The sequence below is a fragment of the Saccostrea cucullata genome, unplaced genomic scaffold (genome assembly GCF_032062105.1).
Source record: "Saccostrea cucullata isolate Sc308-1 unplaced genomic scaffold, CSIRO_AGI_Scuc_v1 ctg8010, whole genome shotgun sequence".
Lineage (NCBI taxonomy): Eukaryota > Metazoa > Mollusca > Bivalvia > Ostreida > Ostreidae > Saccostrea > Saccostrea cuccullata.
This window is the reverse complement of record NW_026927361.1, coordinates 1-20,708: the sequence shown is the minus strand read 5'-3', so window position 1 is coordinate 20,708 and position 20,708 is coordinate 1. Positions and strand designations below refer to the sequence as shown.

General features: G+C 31.1%; 1 protein-coding gene across 1 annotated transcript; it reads left to right on the top strand.

Annotated features, from left to right (window-relative positions):
• Positions 1 to 452: 452 nt before the first annotated feature.
• Positions 453 to 20,483, top strand: LOC134274208 (multiple epidermal growth factor-like domains protein 10; the record flags this gene model as incomplete). The annotated part of the gene is made up of 10 exons (XM_062756459.1): positions 453 to 522; positions 753 to 836; positions 12,391 to 12,600; positions 14,304 to 14,552; positions 15,941 to 16,018; positions 16,131 to 16,427; positions 17,915 to 18,238; positions 19,343 to 19,472; positions 19,870 to 19,943; positions 20,299 to 20,483. Coding segments are annotated over exons 1-10 (1,701 nt in total), but the record flags the coding sequence as incomplete, so codon positions are not given.
• Positions 20,484 to 20,708: the final 225 nt, after the last annotated feature.

Sequence of the window (20,708 nt, the reverse complement as noted above, 5' to 3'; positions counted from 1 at the left end):
GAAATAGGATTTTCGAATTGGGGCAACTTTTAATATTTCGTTTATTTTTTTTTATTTTTTTTTTGCTTGTCAACTTTTTCAGGTAAGTAAAAAAAAATTTTCTCAGGTTGGCCCCCCCACTTTCAAAAACGATGCTACGTGCCTGCACAATGTCTGTTTATAATTGTTTTTCGATATTTTCTTTTTATATTAAATAAGTGTAATATTAACCAACCTAAGTATTATACATGAAAAACATACATGAATATTGATAACCACAGAATGCAATGATTCACACTTTGGCCGTAATTGTTCTGAGAAGTGCAGTATCAACTGCAAAGGACAGTTGTGCAATAATGTCACAAGAGCATGCACCAATGGGTGTGAAACGGGATTCTTCAAGGAGACTTGCAATGAACATTGTAACCCCGGTTGTTATAATGGATGCAACAGAGTAACAGGGTATTGTGATAATGGCTGCGTTGACGGAAAGTTTGGCACACATTGTCACGAAAATTGTGGATCAGGATGTCTTTCCAAGAGGTGTGCACGGATTAATGGAAACTGTAGTTGCGCAAATGGATGGAAAGGGGATACATGCACAGGTAAGAAATAGTTCTCAATGACTGCAATCAAATGTTTGTAAATAAATATATTATATAAATATTTCACTTGTCAGAATAAATTATTAAAAAAAAATTCATCTCTCTCATTTGTATACTTAATGTCAGATCTAGTAACAAAACATTGAATGCCTATTATGTATATTTCAGATCTAAAGAGCAGTGGCGCATTGGATCCTACTTCAGTCGGTCTTGGAGCAGGTGTTGGATCTTCTGTTGTTATTCTTGTTTTTGGTATTGTCTTCGCTATTGTAATATATAACAGGTAATGCTTGAATTTATTTGAAGGGGATAAAAAAATCGTATAAGTAAAGAGTTATCTCTTTAAATGTCAGAGTTTTTTTTTACGGCAATTTAAATAACATACTACATGTAAGTTGTTTTTTTCCTGGTTACTTGTCGTGTAAGTACATGTGTAAATAGCTTTACAAGTTAATTGAAATGGTTGTCATTTAAATAAGAATTTTTTTTAAATTGTGTCCGAATTAGCAAAAGTCGCATTTAGAATTTTTTTTACAAGATATATTGAATTGAATATGTAGCTAATAGTCACTGAGTAGTAGTTACTGAATATGACAGTTGGGTAAAGTTATTAGCTACTAGTAAAATAGTAACTGTAGCTTCCACTATTTGGCTTCTACTAACTGGCTAGTAGTAATTTGCTATATAAGAAGAGTGGATAAAGTTAGCTACTAGTAAAAAAGTAACTGTATCTACTACTATTTGGTTTCTAGTAACTGGCTAATAGTGATTTGCGATATAGGACGAGTGGGTAAAGTTAGCTACTACATGTAGTAACTGGCATAAGATGTGAATAAAGCTATTTGTAACTTGCTTCGGCATGTGAGTAAAACACTACCAGTACATCTGTAACTGACTTCTAAGATTGGTCGAAAGTACATGTAGTAGCCAGTAGATGTAACAAGTAGCTTACTTTGCCTATTTGTCGTAGTTACTTGCAAGTAGCTAATTGCTAAAAACTACTCTAATTCACTTCTTCTAATCATGTAGATATAGCGCTTAAGGACGCGATTGCACGGCGTCACGTTATCACGTCATTTGGTGAATAAAAAAGAATGTTTGCTGTAACTATTTCCGGAATAAGGAGCGTCATATGTTTGTGCTCATGACAAAAGGGCTTTATTTTTCTAAAGTAGAGAAAGTATAAGATATTAAAGATTGTTACAATGCACTGGGACTGGGACTGGGACTCTGAACATTGAAACCTATTTCATTAAAAATAAATTTGATTTATATTTTGAGGTTTATATCTTCATTTTAAAATTAGAATTTTATTTAAGATTGTTGTTTATCATAGGATCTACATCTATGTATAGATAATTCCCAATAAGAGATTCAGACGGCGTGATTTACTAGATACATGTATAAATATTGATGAACGAAGGCGATTTTGATAAACGTGTTACGACGAAGACCACTTATAAATGCCTCGAAGACATATCTTTTAAAAATATCGCAGAGGATTTTGTTTTCTCCTATAAGATCTTTAGCATTTTCAGCAGTGACATCGACCGTGTAAACATTCAATCATCGTCGCACATATATTGTAAACGATTGTTGTAAAATGTTTTATGCGTTGTATCGAAACACAACACACTTCTTCTGAAAGAATACCAGGGAAGATATATGTATATAAATAAATAAAAGAAACATGTGAACGCATCATGCTTATGGGAATACATTTGAAAAATGATTTTTTTTTTAATCACATGGACATGAGCAGAGATGTCTCACTCCAGCATATATCATAAAGCGACGGAAAGTTATTTCAATCAATGATTATTTTTGAATCAAAATAAATCTATAGTTTTGACGTCAATTGTGTCATTATGACGTCACAATGGAGATAGCGCTCATGCATTTGCAGGAGAAAATAAAGTGTAGACATCTAATTACTTCAAAAGAATCGGAAGGAAAAGTTAAATCTATTTGTAAATGAATGTGAATATTTAGAATTATTATAATTTGGCCAATAAGATTATTTATGGATGAATATATTTATTTTAAAAAAAATATAATGCAGTTACAAGATTTATAAAATAACCTCTTTTCATTCAGTGTGTTCAAATGTCTGACACCCCCCCCCCCCCCGATTCCAGGTCACTAAGAAGAAACATCGCTGAGTGTTCAAAGCATGAAGAATAAGGCCTTTGAGGACTGTGCACTGGTTTATATTATATTATTTATATATTCTGATATAGTAACAAAATGAATGTTTAGGAGATGAAAAACTGAGTTTGAAAAAAAAAATACAAGTTATTTTCGTGACCACTGTCGGTGATAAGTAAATCATTGTGCTTCACATATAAAATGAGCATCAGCTGCCAGATTTTCAGACACAGAGTATTATTTATCTATACATATGGCCTTTATTGTCTTTAAACAGATTATGCATATTTAAGGTCCAACGACAAACCATCATATGAAAATCTGTGAAGTCTTTTAATATTCTAGGAGGGGGGGGGGGTACGAAAATGCGTGTAGCTTCAAAATTAATCTGATAACCTTACTTCATATTTTAACCATAAGTCACTTGTAATGACTAGTACAGCACATATTAGTTTCGGGTAAATTCATTGGATAATTTTTTGTCTAGACGTTAATAACTGCTATTCAGGTGAAAATATTACTGCAAATTTACAATTAATTCTTCCCCAAAAAACAATGGCATTACTACATTTATCAATAGTTTCCGAAACAATTTTTATTTTCAATAAATATAAAGCATATTATTAAATATCTGCAGGACAATATTAAATTTGCTTTATTTTTGTTGCGTGTTTGGCATTATAAAACATTCACCTCATAAATATCAAAAGATTAAAAAATGGTGGTTACCATGGCAACCATAACTTCCTTATAAGCCTGATGACCATGCTTGATACTTTGATATAATGGTATTATTGACATTAGGAACATTATATGTAGAAATGAGAAAAATTCATTGGGCAGAACCTTTTCAGGGACCCGTGCAATCCTTTCCTTAACTAAAAGCTAACTTTACATATCTGCCTCAGCACACTACATGTATGTCAGATTTTATACGAATCAGTTTCACATTATATTCCGTAAATTGTACACCATTACATTCCCTTCACAGTAACGTTTCTTACTTTAAAATCATTTTTAGTGATTTTGTTTTTAAATCGAATTGTTATTTATCTCCCCTTCTTTCCAGGAGAAAAAGACTTGCTTACAAAAAGCAAAAAATACATTCAAAGGAAAACGGTAAAGTCAAAATTATATCCTTTTTATGTTCATTTATTCACAAAACCATAAATTAAATGTTTTATTCATAGGGACAATGCACTGCATATAATATTAATAGTATGTTTGTTTGTTGTTTAATACCTCTTTCGAGAATTTTTTCACTCGTTGTGAGGATGTATGGTCACATGAGTTTAATTACGTCATAATCTCTTATAAAATATGTACAAAACAGATTGAAACTACAGTATTTATAAAAAAGAAAGACTGTTTGTTTGATTTCAACATCTTTTATAAAATATTTAAAAACATTCACACTTTCTTGCAAATATTATCAGATTACGGAATAGGTTGATTCACTCTTCTATTTCCCTACACTGCGCGTCCAGCGAGTCGTTGACGTCATAGTTGATCTCATAGTACTGTAAGATTATACACAGTAAAACACGGGTCGTATAATATCATAAAAACGGGTGATAATCAGTACATGGTGGGGTATTTTGTGAATTACAGAACACAAAAATATTTTTCCATGGTTATTGACGGATATATTTTGTAGTTGTGTCTTATTTCGCTTATTTGCAAATGTGTGACGTCATAGTTTGGTTTTTCCGTACGAAAAATGTAAATATGACACTTTTCTCATGCTTATGTCTTGTTTAATTGTACCCTGTACAATATTGAGCTCAGCTTTACCAATCGATATTTGTACAGTTTATCAATAACACGACGAACTTGCATTTCGACGTAAATTTTCAAATATTGAATGATGGGATTTTTTGCAAATATTTTTTTTTTGTTGTTTAAGTTGTCTAAGAAAAGTACATAACTTTCCGTCTCCAGATGCGGTGTGACAGAAAAATCTTGTTTTTTCTTCGAATTTTTAACCATATTCATACTCTGAAATATTTTAAATGACACATCTTCGCTGACACATTTTTTATCTATGCTAAAAAAAATCAATTATCGACCGAGTAATGAGCCCAGAAACACGGAGAATCATAACTTCACTTAGACACTGCAGGGCTTCGTATTTGTCACTCAATACTCAATATCACAAAAGTAAGTCTAGAAACCTATTGATATATCTGTTTTAAGGTATGTGGGACATACTTAATAAGAGACATACAAAATATGAAAAAAAAATGAACGACAGGTATTTTTTCAGTTACGGAATGAAGCTAATTTCAACTTATGTTGTACGATATAACATATTTTGGGGCAGCTTACGTTTTTTTTAATCCGCCTCGCTTTCGCGTTTTATAAAGCGTAAACTGCCTCACATCAAGTTATATCGTATTCCTTAACAACATATGATCTCAACGAAATTCCTCTCTATCCGTTAGTTACAGCCATATGCCTGTCAATCAGTTACTTTGCAATCGCTTCATTCTCTTGAATTCATGTATATCTTTTAACATTATTGTTTTCATAATTCTACGTATTATTTTTGGATTGTTCTTTTGTAGATAACAAAAAAAACTGTTGTATTTAGAAGAGAGGATAACCAGAAGAACCTGCCACCAAATATATTGAGCGAAAAGAACACTTCAAAGAACACTGTAGATGTTTATGTAAATGAAATAAATAGGGGTTTTGAGAGTAAGACATACGATGGAATTTCTGAAGTTGATGATAAGTGTGGTGCAATGCAGAAAAATGAATACCTGTCGATCTCTGAAGCTATCCAAGATATGTCAATCTATGATCAACTACATCTTTGAACATAAACAACTATGCTTTTCTAAACTTTATTGTACATCTGTACTACAAATATTGATAATAACACATGTATGTGCATATCTAAATAATTAGTAACTATTGATTTGGCATATTGTGCAGTTTCGAAACCAAGAAGTAATCTCGTTGTTTTCTTGTTTATAAGGTAAAAATGAATGCAATACACAATCATAAACTAGAATCATCTTAAAGAATTAAAAGTAATCTATGAAACTTATCATTTTCCATTTTTCCATATTGTTTTTTTCCTTCAAATTAACAGATTAGTCCACCTTAGTAACACATTGACCAAGAACATTTTTTTTACATATTTTATGGAATGTATTTTGTAAGTATATAAAAGAAATAAATAAAAGCAGAACTCTTGTGAGGTTTTATCTAATTATATAAAGTTCTACCCTACAACAGTATAATGGGTATATAGAGATGTCACCATCTACCAAGAAAGAGCTACAGATTTATGTTTTGTACCCATGACAATTGAGAAGTAAAGGGGGTGTACTTTCGGGTCAAGCTGTACTGTGATAGGGGACCTCGGATGATTTTAGTCTTTATTTGAAAGACACATGACTTTACTTTCTCCGGGCCCTTGGTACAGGTATTAGTACTCCTATTATTGCGCCTTTTGTTTGAAGAGCGCGAATCGAACCCGGTCCTTAATAGCTGTAAAAATGTAGCCCGTTCAGGAAGTGAACGTCCTAGCATTAGTGGCTGGTTCATGAGTAGTTGATGCGCTATGCTTGTTGAGATGAAGACCCGGGAACTTTTTTCTGATGAAAAATGAAGATTTCAGACAAAACACACTTTAAGGCATTTCCATCCTCGTATGATATCATAAGCTTATGCAAAAACTGTTATTAATTTAAATCTATACCTAATAGACCTATATCTTTTAGAAGAATGTTTTTCAATAGGTAAGAAGATAAATATTGTTAAGAAAAAGAATTTTAAAGATATATATTTTCTTTACTTAATCAATTATTCAATCTTTAAAAATAACGACAAGGACAATAACTCATTCCAAGGCATCTTCATTCTTTGTTGTACTTCTAATGTAAAAGAGTTTCCCTGATATTTAAAATTCAAAAGTGACTTATAAAAAGCAAGCATTTTGGAAGTTTCAGCATCAGATTTATGCAATTTCAACCAGTTTTTACATGATTTTTATAAAACTGTTTACCAAACATTTATGATTTTTTATGTTGACATTTATCTCTGTTCATATATGACTCCCATCTTAAATAATATGGCAACCTATACCTTTTTGCAATAATTGGTAAAATTTTGAACTACATTAAATGTAAATAAATGCAGTATTTGTACTTTGTACCATAAAAATTGTGAGGGTTGAAAGACCTTAAGCAATTCAAATGATGAGAAAACCAGCTCCTGTCTGTAATGTTTACATATGCTTTTCCCTGGCGATGGTCCCACCAGCTGTGTGCTCATTATTATTATTTGAAAAATGAAAAAAAAATATAGACAGTTCATCTTGAAATTTATTCACAAAAATTCCTATATGTTTAAAAGGTTCATTTAAATAAAAAAAAAAATAAATACATTTTCGGTTCTTTTTGTGTTGAAAAAAAAATACTTAAATATCTGTTATTTCTCTGTTTACAGAGACACAATTTAAAAAAAATAAAATATATGTATTTACTGCAGCAAAATATGTGTAATTATTGCAGAACATTACGAATTAACAAACCAGAAAATAAAAGCTAGATAAGTTTAAATTACTGTATAACAAATTTTTAAATGTCTTTCCTTCAATATATGCTTTAGATGTGTTGACAAGTGTGTGCAGGGTTATTTTGCCCCGTTTTATTTTCGCCATTTCAAACTCGAAATTATACTATATGCTATACATTTATTGACTGAGTTTGAGGGCAACATGCGTTTTGAGGGACCCAAGAATCCAAATTGTCTGCCTGAGGCCGTTTAGCCGAAGACAGACATTTTAGTTCGAGGGTCGACAAACGCATTTTGCCCGAGACTCCAGTCAATAAATGTTTTGTTATACCTTTCGTTTCAATTTTTTTTTGACAAATATGTTTTTTGTATTGTGCAACACTGTTGGACACCAAGGAATGAAAATGAGATTAAGCTCCGCCCATTCTGTGACGTAAGCGATCCAACATCTCATCGAGCGTTTCAACATCTCACATACCGGTCCAACATCGATTTTTTTATGTCCACTCAGCAAAACATTAGAAATGTTAGACTTTTTGTATAGATTTGTATAAGAACAAATTTTTAAGGTATCACAATATGAATTTGCCCATTTTTTATATTTCCCTGTATACGTAAAGTATGTCAAATACAATATTCAATTTTACAGGTAAAGAAATTCAATATTTCCCCTTCTTCCTTGATAAGTGTTCTATACATGTAATATTGAGAATCATTTAAGAAGGAAGTAAACCACCATCCACTGAAGAAAACATAAGTGGTAATGTATTGCAACTGTTTGACCACTGGTATTGAAAATATTAAATTACTCCCTCAAATGGTTCTAAGTCTGTCACATACTGGAATTGTTTCTGCATAACATTTCAATTTATTGATACATGTATGGTATGTTTTTTTCCTTGTCATGCTATGCTTGTTCGTCAGAAGTCAGATTTATTATACAATATATAGACATAAAAAAGGTTTCTTACATAAGAGGAATATATTTAAGAAATACAGTAATGTTATTCAGTGAACATGGCGTTATGAATAGCAATTGCTCTGCTGGCATATTGCATGATGCGCGCTAGCGCATCATGGAAAATATGCCAGCAGAGCTATTGCTATTCATAATGCCATGTTCACTGAATAATCGTCGTTTATTACTTATATTTGCATTCTTTGATTTATTCGAAAATATCAGAGGAAATTCTGACTTACATAAGGACGCGGCTTCTTGTCTTCAGTAATGAAAAACATAAGGCTTTAAAATCAGTACACCTGATCAATGATACTTTTATCTAATAAATCACAAAGAATTATAAATTATTTCCCTCTCAAACACAGTTATCTGGATACAAGCAGCGCCGTCAACAAATTCTCTTAATTTTTGTTTTGATGCAGTTGTGACGTCATCGATCAACGTTATTGAAACCCCTCTAACAAAAATCAACGATTTAACACTATGATGAAAAATGATAATGCTTTTACGAGGGTCGTTCAACAATAACACGGACTTGTTGCACAGAAAAAATATTTGACGACATAATCGGGCAAATTGTCACTCACAATATAAAAGAATCTTTACTTATATGGTCTTCAAAATTTCATATCAAAATGTTGTTAATTGGTATCAATTTTGAATGTTTTTTTTTGACATATCATTAAGTCACGGAGCAGCAAAATCTTCGACGTCTCAGGCATTCTAAAAAAATATGTGATGGAGCATCATTTTCTCAACATTTTTCAAAGAGTACCTGTACAGTTTGAGTTACCTTATCTACTCAACATCCAAACACCATTTCTTTTCAAACTTAAAATCTATTAAACAACTAAAGAATATTCTTTTTTTTGTTTTAAAACCAAAAACTGCAGGTATTTATGAGATATAGCGTGGCATTGGTCACTCTCAATTACGTTACAGTCCGGATAAAGTTTTCGTCGGTAATCTTCTGCCCGTCCTCCCGTATAACCTTTTTACAGAGGTCTAACGGTCTAAAATTTCAATAAGCTATTTGTGGACGAATGTCACGAATACTCAAGTGTACTACGTACATGTTTTATTATGCATATTTTGGATCTATGTTGGCTATATCTCGAGAATTACACATAATTTAACAAAAGTGTGGTGCGCCGTCAATTCAGGAGACGTAATTTTTCACAGTCGTTTTCACGGGAATCGCATCAGAGAAAAAGCACTATATTTCTGTTAGTACACCAAATATCATGTCAGAAATCTAACTACATAATAATAGAACAATTCAAAGATACATTTGAGAAAATTGTCGAAAAATATCGCGAATTATAGAAAAATTAATGAGTTCAATTTTGGATTCCGCATGCTTTTGCTTCAAATTTTTGTCGTGCTCCGTACCTCTCCATCAGCGATATCAACATACAAATAATTTTAGTTGAATTTTTCTAAAATAGAAAAATTTTGCCCAAAATTTATTAAAATCTTTAAGATACATATTTCTGTTAAATTACATAACTATATGACGTCTATATGAGTAAATAATAGCACAGTCCGCGTAATTTTTGAACGGCCCTCGTATAATGATTATTACTCCAGAATGCTTTTCTATTTTTTTTTTAGTTCTTCTATTTATTTTTAATAGCTGAAATTATTCTTGAAGTCGATATACTAGTTATAACTAGTTTTCTGAATGTTATTACCCAAGTGTGAAGAGTTATCGTTCTTTGAACAAATATGCATGATACAAAAAATAAAAATATGGCAGTTTTCTACAATTTTTAAAAAGTTTTATTATACAATTAAATACATTGACCAAATTTAAATTTTTAAAGAAATAAATCAGCAATTTTTATTATTCTGAATTTCTTTTTTCTCAAAGAATATGATGAAAAACTTATATTTATTTCTTTTACGAAAAGTTTCATATATATACTTCTAAACACGTTGTGTAACTGTAGTGGAGATTGTTCTGCAGGAATTTGATAGAGCAATTGCTCTCATAGCAGAAGCAATTGCATCTATAGGCCTATAAACGCAATCGAAGACTACATGGTCATAGTGGGAGAGAGCAATGGATATGCAAATATAAAGCTACATTTTCTTTGGAATTAATAAATTGAATAAGAAAGAAATGGACTGGTATTTTGTTATCATTTACTAGCTAGTTTGCCAGAATTATTTCAAAATCATGTTATTGAAATATATAGTGCCTATGTAAAAACCGCTACAGTCTTCATTAACTGAAATGGTCATTGTTCTGAAGCCCAAAATTTAACATCAATATCTAGTAAACACAAAGGTGGTTACGGTAATAAAGAGTGCACGTGACTTACAGACAAATTGAGAGGAGAGAAACAGATATATGTTGTTATCACCGACTCGAGTGTTAAATAGGTCGTTTATCATAAAATTCGATAATTCTTCCCTCATATAATGAGCTTTTATCAGTGGAGGGTTCTATATTTAGACTTGTAATCGCCACAGGTCACTTTAAAGGAACAGTTGCAATAATTTTATGTACTTATATCATAATCGAATAAGGCAAGTCATGGGATTGATGAACCCTCAATATTCCGATCATGGGGCAAGTGCTCTCGATTGAGCTACCATGACGGCGTACCAGCGTTAACAAGGCGGTACACTCTTAAAGTGTGTGTTTTACATAATAGAAATATTTCCTTTTACGTCCTGTTTAATTTCCTTATATCTGAAATGGCGATCATATACTTTTTGACTGTCATCTCAAGTTTTTTATTCATGCCCATCTTCTGTTATGGTATGTATAGAAATCATAAGTTCTTCTGTAATCACTTTTGATTTTTTACTGTTACAGTAACAGTGAGCGTAAATGGTCACTAATATTATGGTGAGACTTTCAATCTGTAATATATTTTGAGGGTGTTTTTTTTTTGTAATTGGTATCGAGATCTGGAGTTCATTTAACGGGCTCTTTCTGCATTTCCGTCAATCTAAATGAAGGCCATTATTTGAGAGCTATGTAATATTGAACTTATGCTATTATATCTTATTCATACTTAAGGACAGACGAGACGTTCCTTAATAATAGATAAAATTTTCCAAGATTTTGTCATTGAAGTATTGCTACTTAAACATGTTTACTCACAAAAATTTGAGGTACCTTACCAGGCATTTCTGCAAGATACCAGGGGTAGTTTTTCTTATATAATCCTTTTGGGAGGAAAAATAATTTTTAAATTTAAAATGTTTAAATGTTTGGATTTTTTATAGACGTTTAGAAACTGGTTTAGAAATCAGAATGTGATTAAAATTTTAAATATTTTCCATACATCACAAAGATATATAAAACAGATTTTGAGGAACGTCTCGTCTGTCCTTAATGCATTATTTTTACTTATTTAGTGTTTTGATAGTTTTCATTCTATTTGGAAATCAATTTGAACCGTAGATTCTTTTTTTTTTTTAAAAATCCCTTTCCTTTTCTAACCATTGTTGATTTATCCAATTACTAATATGTTTTTAAATGTACGTTTTAAGACTTGTATTGGCTCATGAAAGTACTGAACTTATATTTATACCATGTAAAAAGGTTATTTTTTGTTTCGAGGCGGTTCATTTCTGAAATAATTTACGTACCATTTTTCATTTGAGAATGAAGTATTACATAGATAGATAAAATATTACCAAGTGTCGGAGGAATCAAAAGTTTTATTACCGGTGCAAATAAGTGCAAGTCAAAATAAATGATTTTATGGATTTATAAAAGGCAAACGCTCTCTCTCTCTCTCTCTCTCTCTCTCTCTCTCTCTCTCTCTCTCTCTCTCTCTCTCTATATATATATATATATATATATTTATACATATATTGACGAGTTGTTATTTTATTTTTGGAAAAAAAAAAATTCGAAATAAAATCCCCTAGTTATATAAAGGTACGGGTCAATGGATAAAGTGGTGAGGAAAATGAAACAAACGGTAAAAAATGTCTGAAAGATATCCTTTTTATTAAACACGAAACATAAGAACTAGCATGCTCGGCAGTCACTGTACCTTTAGCTTAACTAAAGTATTTGGATAATCTCTTCATATGCTCTGATACGTCATCTGCCTTTTGATGGATAGTTAAGCTAAAATTAACATGTATATTAATCATGTTATTAAAAAAAATCTTATTATTTTTCGGCATGAAATACAGATAATTTAAGCAGAAGAAATACAACAAAAGTTTCGTTAAGCTCAGTATATGAGTCATGGAATGCAGCGCTCGCGAATGATGGTATAAGAACTCATACAGACTATAAGCTGTGTTCACACACTGCCTATGAATTCCAGGAAGCTTGGCTTCAAGTGGATCTTAAAGATTACTTCAGCTTGAAGTCTGTCAAAATATACTACAGAGACGAAAGTAAGTATGAGAAACATATCTATCGAATTGTTATTCATTGTAAGCTCAAAATATAATATTTTAGAGTTGCAAAAGTTTAGTTTTGTGTTTTACTGTAATACTGCTACAAAAGTATTCGTGAAAAAATGGCGACAAATATAAACAGATTTTTTTCTCCGTAAGATCAATGTTCCACCTATTGCAAATCAATTGGTAATCAAGATTCATTTAAATAGGTCTTATATGATACTTTTCCGTCATGAATTTTGTCATATTCCTGTCATCTGAACATTTCGAGAAAAGCCAACGTAAACAAAGAGGGGTCGAAAAGGGAAACAATTACAATTGAGTAGAAATGGAAGAAGCAGATGAAAAATCATGCAGTCAACAAATAATATCGTGTGACCTTGTGCAGTGGAAGATTGTCGATGCACACTGGAATAAAATCATTTTAGTGACAACTGTAAGGTCATTATCAGAAATGACAAACATGTGAGAGTGGGAAAAAAGTGGGTGAATACCTGCCTGATTGTGCTGTTGTATTTGCCAGCCATGAAAACGCAAAACTGACTTTGAATGATATTTTTGTTTGTACATGTATTACATATCTCGGTATCGGAAAAAAAAAATGAGTTCTTGATGGAAATATAAATACAGAAAAATATTTTTCTGTATTATATGATTCATGGTAATTTAACAACCAAGCTCTATGATAAACGTGATGACTTTACTTTTCAATTGTCAACTTCCCTTACTTATGCAGCAATATACCTTCATGTATACGGAGTTAAAATATCTCAGTTGATATTTTTTGTACGTTGTATTGTTTTAAAGTGATTTTGATCTAGAATACTGTTCGTTGTCTCCAAATGTTTTATTGTAAAGGTCATGCATATTTCAACTGGAGCTTCAAAACATGAAATTTATCCTTATAAAATGCAAATTTTATTTAAAGCAGCAGTATTTTTCAGAAAGTACAAAGTATATTTAATAGACTATAACATTTTGTATTGAATTTGAATATGCCTTTGCGATATTGAAATTCGTGTATGACTTCTATGTAGTACACATTATATGCATACGTCTCGTGACTTTCAAATAAGGTGACCATACTTGATTCAATACAGGCGATTCCAAGCATCAATTTATTACTACCCACCACAATTACATTTATGGCTATACAAAGGGGACGTGATCTATTTTATACGGGAAATATGTAAACTGTACAATAGTATCAAGCTAGCATAACAGTTCCCCTTTATGCTAAAATAATACAGACCACTTCCTTATCTCAAACTGAAAAAAAGACAAATTATCGACCAGTTTTAATTGTTATTATCTAAAATAATGACTAAAAGGTTTCAAAGATCTACTTTTACATTCATTTTTAGCGAATTTTGCTGAAAAATAATCATAGAAGTTACATAATAAATGTAATTCTTGTATACCATTCAAATAAGAGAGAATACCTATATGGCAATTGAATGCACATCTTTTCCTCTGGTAGCTAGCTTTGACATCAGCGCTGAACTTTTGAAAGTCATTGATTCCATAAACAGACAACACATGACTGTAAAGTCCAAAAAAGTTAGCTGGCTGTATTTTGTGTACTCGGCTAAATGTAGTCATGTTTTTGAGGTTCATTTATCATAATAATTTAATTTTGTTGCCCATCTGCAGTTACATATATTAATGGGTCCTTTTATGTAATATGATTTTAGCAGGCTGGCCTCCTCGCCGGTTTCGTCAATTCTACCTAGATGTATCAAACTCGTCAGTAAATGTAACTTCAACATCACAAAGAGTACGCTGTTACAAGGACGAAACTGAAGAACCGGATGTACCTCAGTCTGTGATTGATATTCCTTGTAGACACGCAGCGAGATACATCATTGTGGGAACCTCTTATGACGCTCCAGAAGATAATCCAATAGAAGGGGCTATATTAGAAATATGTGAAATAGAAGTTTATGGTAATTGTTACTGTTTTGAATTGAATATTATGTTTTGTCTTTCCGTCCTTCTGTATTTGTCTCGCTAGCTATTTTTGTTTGTCTAAGACTTTCTTTTTTTGGATAATACAGCTGTATCTCAAAAAGATTGATTTTTTGCAATATCATAACTTCCTTTATGGTAAAAAATCCTTTTAGCGTGATATTGCAGCGATTTAAGTGAGGGTGTGTGAGGGGGGGGGGGTGAGGGAGAGAGAGAGGGTGAGTGTGAGAGTGTATGTAAGGGTGATTGGGTGTGTGTGGGTGTTCACAGGCATGAATTAAGGAAGCATATAAATCATTTCTAGGGAAATATATACTTTTTAAAGAAAATTAAGTTGAATAATGTAACAAATCCGCTGATAACTGTAAACTATTATAAACTTTTGCATAAAGATACAAGAGAGTCTAACGCAAAGGCGTGCATCACCATCCAGGGCATCACGTGACTTCTGTTAATAGCGTAATATTCCTTAATAAAAAGCTGAAAGAACAGCAATATCCCGAAGTTTAATAAAATTTTACTTTGAGTAAATAATATAGTCGAAAAACATATATTATGCCTATAAAGTGCTGCTAGAATCCCACTGTCCTGTTAGTTAATAAATATTCCACACATTCGCACGAAACCTCACCCGATGTTTTGAATTTTATACATATGAAACGAATTTTTTCGTAAAACCATGCTTAACTCGGGATTTTAGCAGCACTTTTCAAGTATTTTAGAAGACAATTTTTCCATCTGTGCAAATCTTATGTTTTGAAATATGCAGCTTATTGTTGTTCTGTTGCATTTTTTGTCACGAATGACAGAGGAAAGGCCGACCGGGATACATAAATAGCTGACTGTCTTCGAACGAGAATATAAACGATGAAAATGAATTAGCATACCTATTTAAATAACTGAACTCCAGATGAATTTCACGAAATATTTACGATATTTGCTTTTAAACTCTATTTTTCGTATCTTTTTACACACCATTTCAGCCAAATTCTCCTTACACGAAAAGATCCATTCCCAAATTACTTGATGAACACATGAGAGGTCATCGGTGGTAGATTTTAATCAAAATGACGGATACAGCAGAACAAAATTAAAACATTTTATTTTCCTTAATGTTTACACGTTTCTATTCATTTTCTAGGTTTAAATTACATCTCTAAATACCAATATTACGAAAACGTGTGTTCTAAAGTTGACTTCATCCCGCCTACTATGACTTCAAATGAATAACTGTTTTATCAAGGTAGAATATTCTGTATGCTTCCTTACTACCCCTGCGTACTTGTGTGAAAGACGGTTTTAGTGTGGGTTCAATTTTTTTAATGAAACATTTTGTTGAATATACACAATTATATATTATCTGCAGGTTGCGGCATAGGCAAATTTGGAGAGCTTTGCAAAAATTGTCAGTGTTCTACTTGCAGTATCATTAATGGTTCATGTCGTAAGTGAATCAAATGGAATTTATTCTTTTAATAAATGTGATTCTTGAAACTACTTAACACCATATATCATTCCTAAATTAAAACCTTTAAATAAAATTTACTTTTTTGAAGCTGTTTCATGTAGTGATAATTGTCGAAATACAACATGTACTTCGTTCTCTGGATATTGCACAAATGGATGCAAAGAACGTTATTATGGACCGAAATGTGAGCATCTGTGTAGTTCGCAATGCAATTCCCAGAGTTGTGATCAAGTTTCTGGTGAGTGTACTGCATGCAACAATGGCTATTATGGTCCATATTGTAATCAGACCTGCAGTCCATTTTGTGAATATAACATTTGTGATTTCCTTACTGGAGAATGTCAACATGGATGTAAATCGAACTGGACAGGAGACTTTTGTAACAGTAAGTGCTTACAGATCTTATGCCATTGATAAAGTAATAATATATTTTTAAGTTCATTTTGTGTATAACAGTAGTATTGATAAAATGTTATTAGATTAAAATCGACGACATATTCACGATGTCAACGGTTAAGTTATGAACAGAGAAAATGACTCGACGTCTGCTTTTAGATTTCACAATTGCCTGTTTTTAAGAACCAAGCTACGTCAGATGACATCATATCTAGTGAATAGGTAACCTCTATAAGGTCCATTATTACGTCTTTATTAATTTAATGTTACTTTATCCCGTACATTAAAGTAAAGTTTCAGTAAAATTGTAGAAAATAAGCATATTGAAATGCATGGAATTAAATTTAAATCATGCAAAAATACTTTTAATACCTTTACTTAACTTACATAGCTTTGGTTATTAAGCTACTTGTAAATGACTTTTTGAGTAATATATTTCTTGAATCAGGGAATCCCTTAAGCACCTTTAATTTACTAGATTTTGACAGTAAGTGGACAAATCCAACACTGTCTCATGTACTGAATTCACACAACTTATTGAGATAATGTGAAAGGATGCAGTTATTTTGAAGGAACGCAAAAATCCTAAGAAATCTTCTGTTGCAAACAAAAAGTATAATATCTTGGTGAAATATGTCTGAGTCGAAAACGTGGTAAAGATTATATGTTAAATGTGTGATGTCTATCATGAAATGATATGCATTGTTTTTTTCTATAATCATATTTATTTGATTTCATTTTTTTTTTCATTAAACATGCTTTTTTTTTAATAGAAAGTATAATTTTTGATAAATATTCACACTGTAAATCTGTAATAACATGTTACCCTAAACAGTCATTTAATAACTAAATCTCGTGAAATTTCAAAAAAGTAAGGAAAAGTTGCATTCAATTTGGAAAATAACCTATCTCTCGTTAGTTTTTGGCGAAAACTTTTAATATCTTTTCGTTATAATTTTGGTATGTTCTTCGTCATATTTAAGACTAAAAATATTATGGCAAAGACTTCTGAAAATATGTACGAATTAAGGGTGAAATATTCACGCAAAAAATTAGTTCATTTCCCTATATGTGGATTTATCTTTTATGTCAATTGAACAAAAAAGAATTTATTCTTGAGAAATATTGCTTAGTTTTGTTCATTTATTAAGTCTATACACGATGTTAAAAGAAGTATTTTTTTGATTTTTTATATTCTATTCATGAGAAGAACCCCTAAAAATGACTGACAATGTGAAGATGCAGTTTGTGTATACCATTCAAAGCTTCACAGGCTGAACTACATTTAATAATGAGGAAAGATGCCTTGAAATTTTAATTGATTGATAAGGGAATGCTAATTTATCATTTTGAAAAGTTTGAAAATCTTGTAACAAAGACTTTTCCCACTTAGGTTTTACCTTAAAAGTATATATTATGTGTACTTTCAAAACATTTTTTCATAATTCAAAATCAAATATAAATCTTTTTTTATAGAATGTAATGGTTCACACTTTGGGCAGAATTGTTCTGAGAAGTGCAACATCAACTGCAAAGGACAGATGTGCAATAATATTACAGGAGCTTGTACTAATGGATGTGAAATGGGATACTTCAAGGAGACTTGCAATAAAAGTTGTAGCCCTTATTGTTTAAACGGCTGTGACAGTGTTTCAGGCTATTGTGATGATGGTTGTGTCGAAGGAAAGTTTGGCACGGAGTGTAACAAAAATTGTGGAATTGGTTGCCTTTCGAAGAGCTGTGCACGTATAAATGGGAACTGCACTTGCGCAGATGGATGGAAAGGGGATAAATGTACAGGTAAAATATACACATGTACATGTACATGTAGTATATAAACAGGTCATTTCTACATGGAATGAACGCAGTGCTTTTACAAAAGATATTACAATTATCAATTTTCAGATGAAATTGTTTGGTTTATTAATTTGTTGTAAAAATGGAATTTTCAAAATTAATTGTTCATAATCATCATCTCATTGATAAAAACTACATGTAAAATGTCATATATGGGCACAATCTTTGGCAATAGATTTATATGGTCCTTCCATATCTATAATTAAGAACTCAAACCTTTCTCGAAAAACTTTTAATATTCTACCTACGGAATCTTTTTCTCTTGATAAATTTATATCTTAAGAATGTTGTTCATAATTTTATGTTAAATCCTGCAAAATAAGATGTAGCGAGCATTCTAATAATTTGACATGTTTTGCCAACAATTGATCGTGTATTGGTGCGTGTTCTGGAGATTCCACAGATGACAAATACACAAATTGCACTGATTGAAAATTAATTACATGAAATTATAAATTATTAAAATGCTTAAATATTAATAACTGTCCAAAATACTCAAAGAATCATTTAGCCCTCGAATATGGATATATTTTTTCAGCAGTATTTATTCTGTAAAAAATAAAATTGCTTGAAAATATCAATTTTTTACAACCTACCAACCTCAAACTGTTTGATCAGGTGCTATGAAGGAGTAAGCATACCCTGAAGACAGATCATATTCCTTTTAATAAAAAACGAGAAAACGAGAGAAAAAATGCGCAGACAGATCAGCTTAACAATTTGTTAGCATCAACTGTGAGGAATAAAATCTTTATCGAAAAATGGATTTCAATACTTTTATTTTTATTTTAGATTTTATACGACAGAAACTAAAAAGTTTCATTAATAGTACAATGAAATCTCGGTTTTCTGAACTAATTTTCATAAATAATTAATTTTTCTAGTATTTTTTATAGATGATAGAAGAAAAAAAAACTCTGTCATTCATATGCTCGTAAATTTACTGTTGTATTTTAATATATATACATGCATGTATATATGGCTTCAGTATTTATAAACCTATTGATTAAAATCTGAATAACTTATAATATTATTTATATCTTCTAGAATTGCAGACTTCAGAAATTTATGAAAGAACAGAAACAAATGAGGTCCCCCCGATATATTTTCTTGGTGCTGGAGGTGGTGGCGCTTTTCTCCTTTTCATAGTTGTGATAATCGTCATTATTGTGTGCAAGTATAAATATTCAATATCATATTTTTTTCATTCATGATTGCTAAAGATTGCTAAAGGAAAAAAAGTAGTTTTGTTCATTCACAAAGATATTAAATTACGATCATCATGGGTTTTAACATAGTTTAACAATAACTTCGCAAAATATATTGTAGATACATGTCTACACAACGTTTGAGCAAATCTGAAAAAAAAATATATTACCACTACATTCAAACTTGCTACTTATTATAAAATACAGAATTCAAAAGACTAATTTGGATAATATTCGTATAATGTATATTTTTTATAATGAAACCTTTATCCAACTGTAAGATTTTTTTCAACCAGTACTCGTCATTGATGCTGTGCAAAGTCAATTTTTTCTAATTAAGTTATTTGTTTTTTCATTGAAACTAAGATCAAGAAGACACACAAATAGTGACGATCCATCCACCTTTGAAATCCATATGCCCTCCGATAGAAACACAGCGGGTAAGGGAATTATTTACCATTATATATACACTTTTGTCTGACTGTGTAAACACATTTCTCTGTCAATTTCATAAAAATCTACAATATAATGAAGAAATCTAAATAGAAAATTGTTTTTAGATATTGTAAAAAACATTGTCATTTGAAAAAAAATATAATATTGATTTTACTCCGCCGACAAAATAATATTCTAACAATATCGAAAATCGGGAATAGTAATTTTTGTGATTTTGTGACTTGTTTAAACTTTAAATTTTGTATGAAAATAAAAGACTGATTCATACTATTTTTTTAATCTGAACAGAATTTTAAAAGACCTATAACTTAATGCGATATTTTTGTTATTCCTACAAAGGATACACCAACAGGGCTTTTTTATCTGTCCCTATTGAGGATCCCGAAGAGGAACCCTATGAAGAGAAACCGGAAGAAGCCGTTTACTATAATAACCTGTCAATGGCTAAGGATATTAGTGTTAAGGATCTCGCCAATATCATTAAACAAAAAGAAGAAAACGAGGGGTTTATTAAAGAATTCAAGGTATTACTCTATGTCTATTCAATATTTACGTTTTGTAAGTAGATAACCTTATTAGCAAACTTGCTATAATTTATATTTCTTAACCTAATTTGCTGGAAATTTATTTTATTTTCTTCCTTTCAATTTTTTTCAAGTTTAATTATTATATCACTTTACGACTTGAGGTGTAGCCATTCTCGTATGTTTTCCCGGGTATTTCGGAAAAAAAATTCTAAATGTACACTC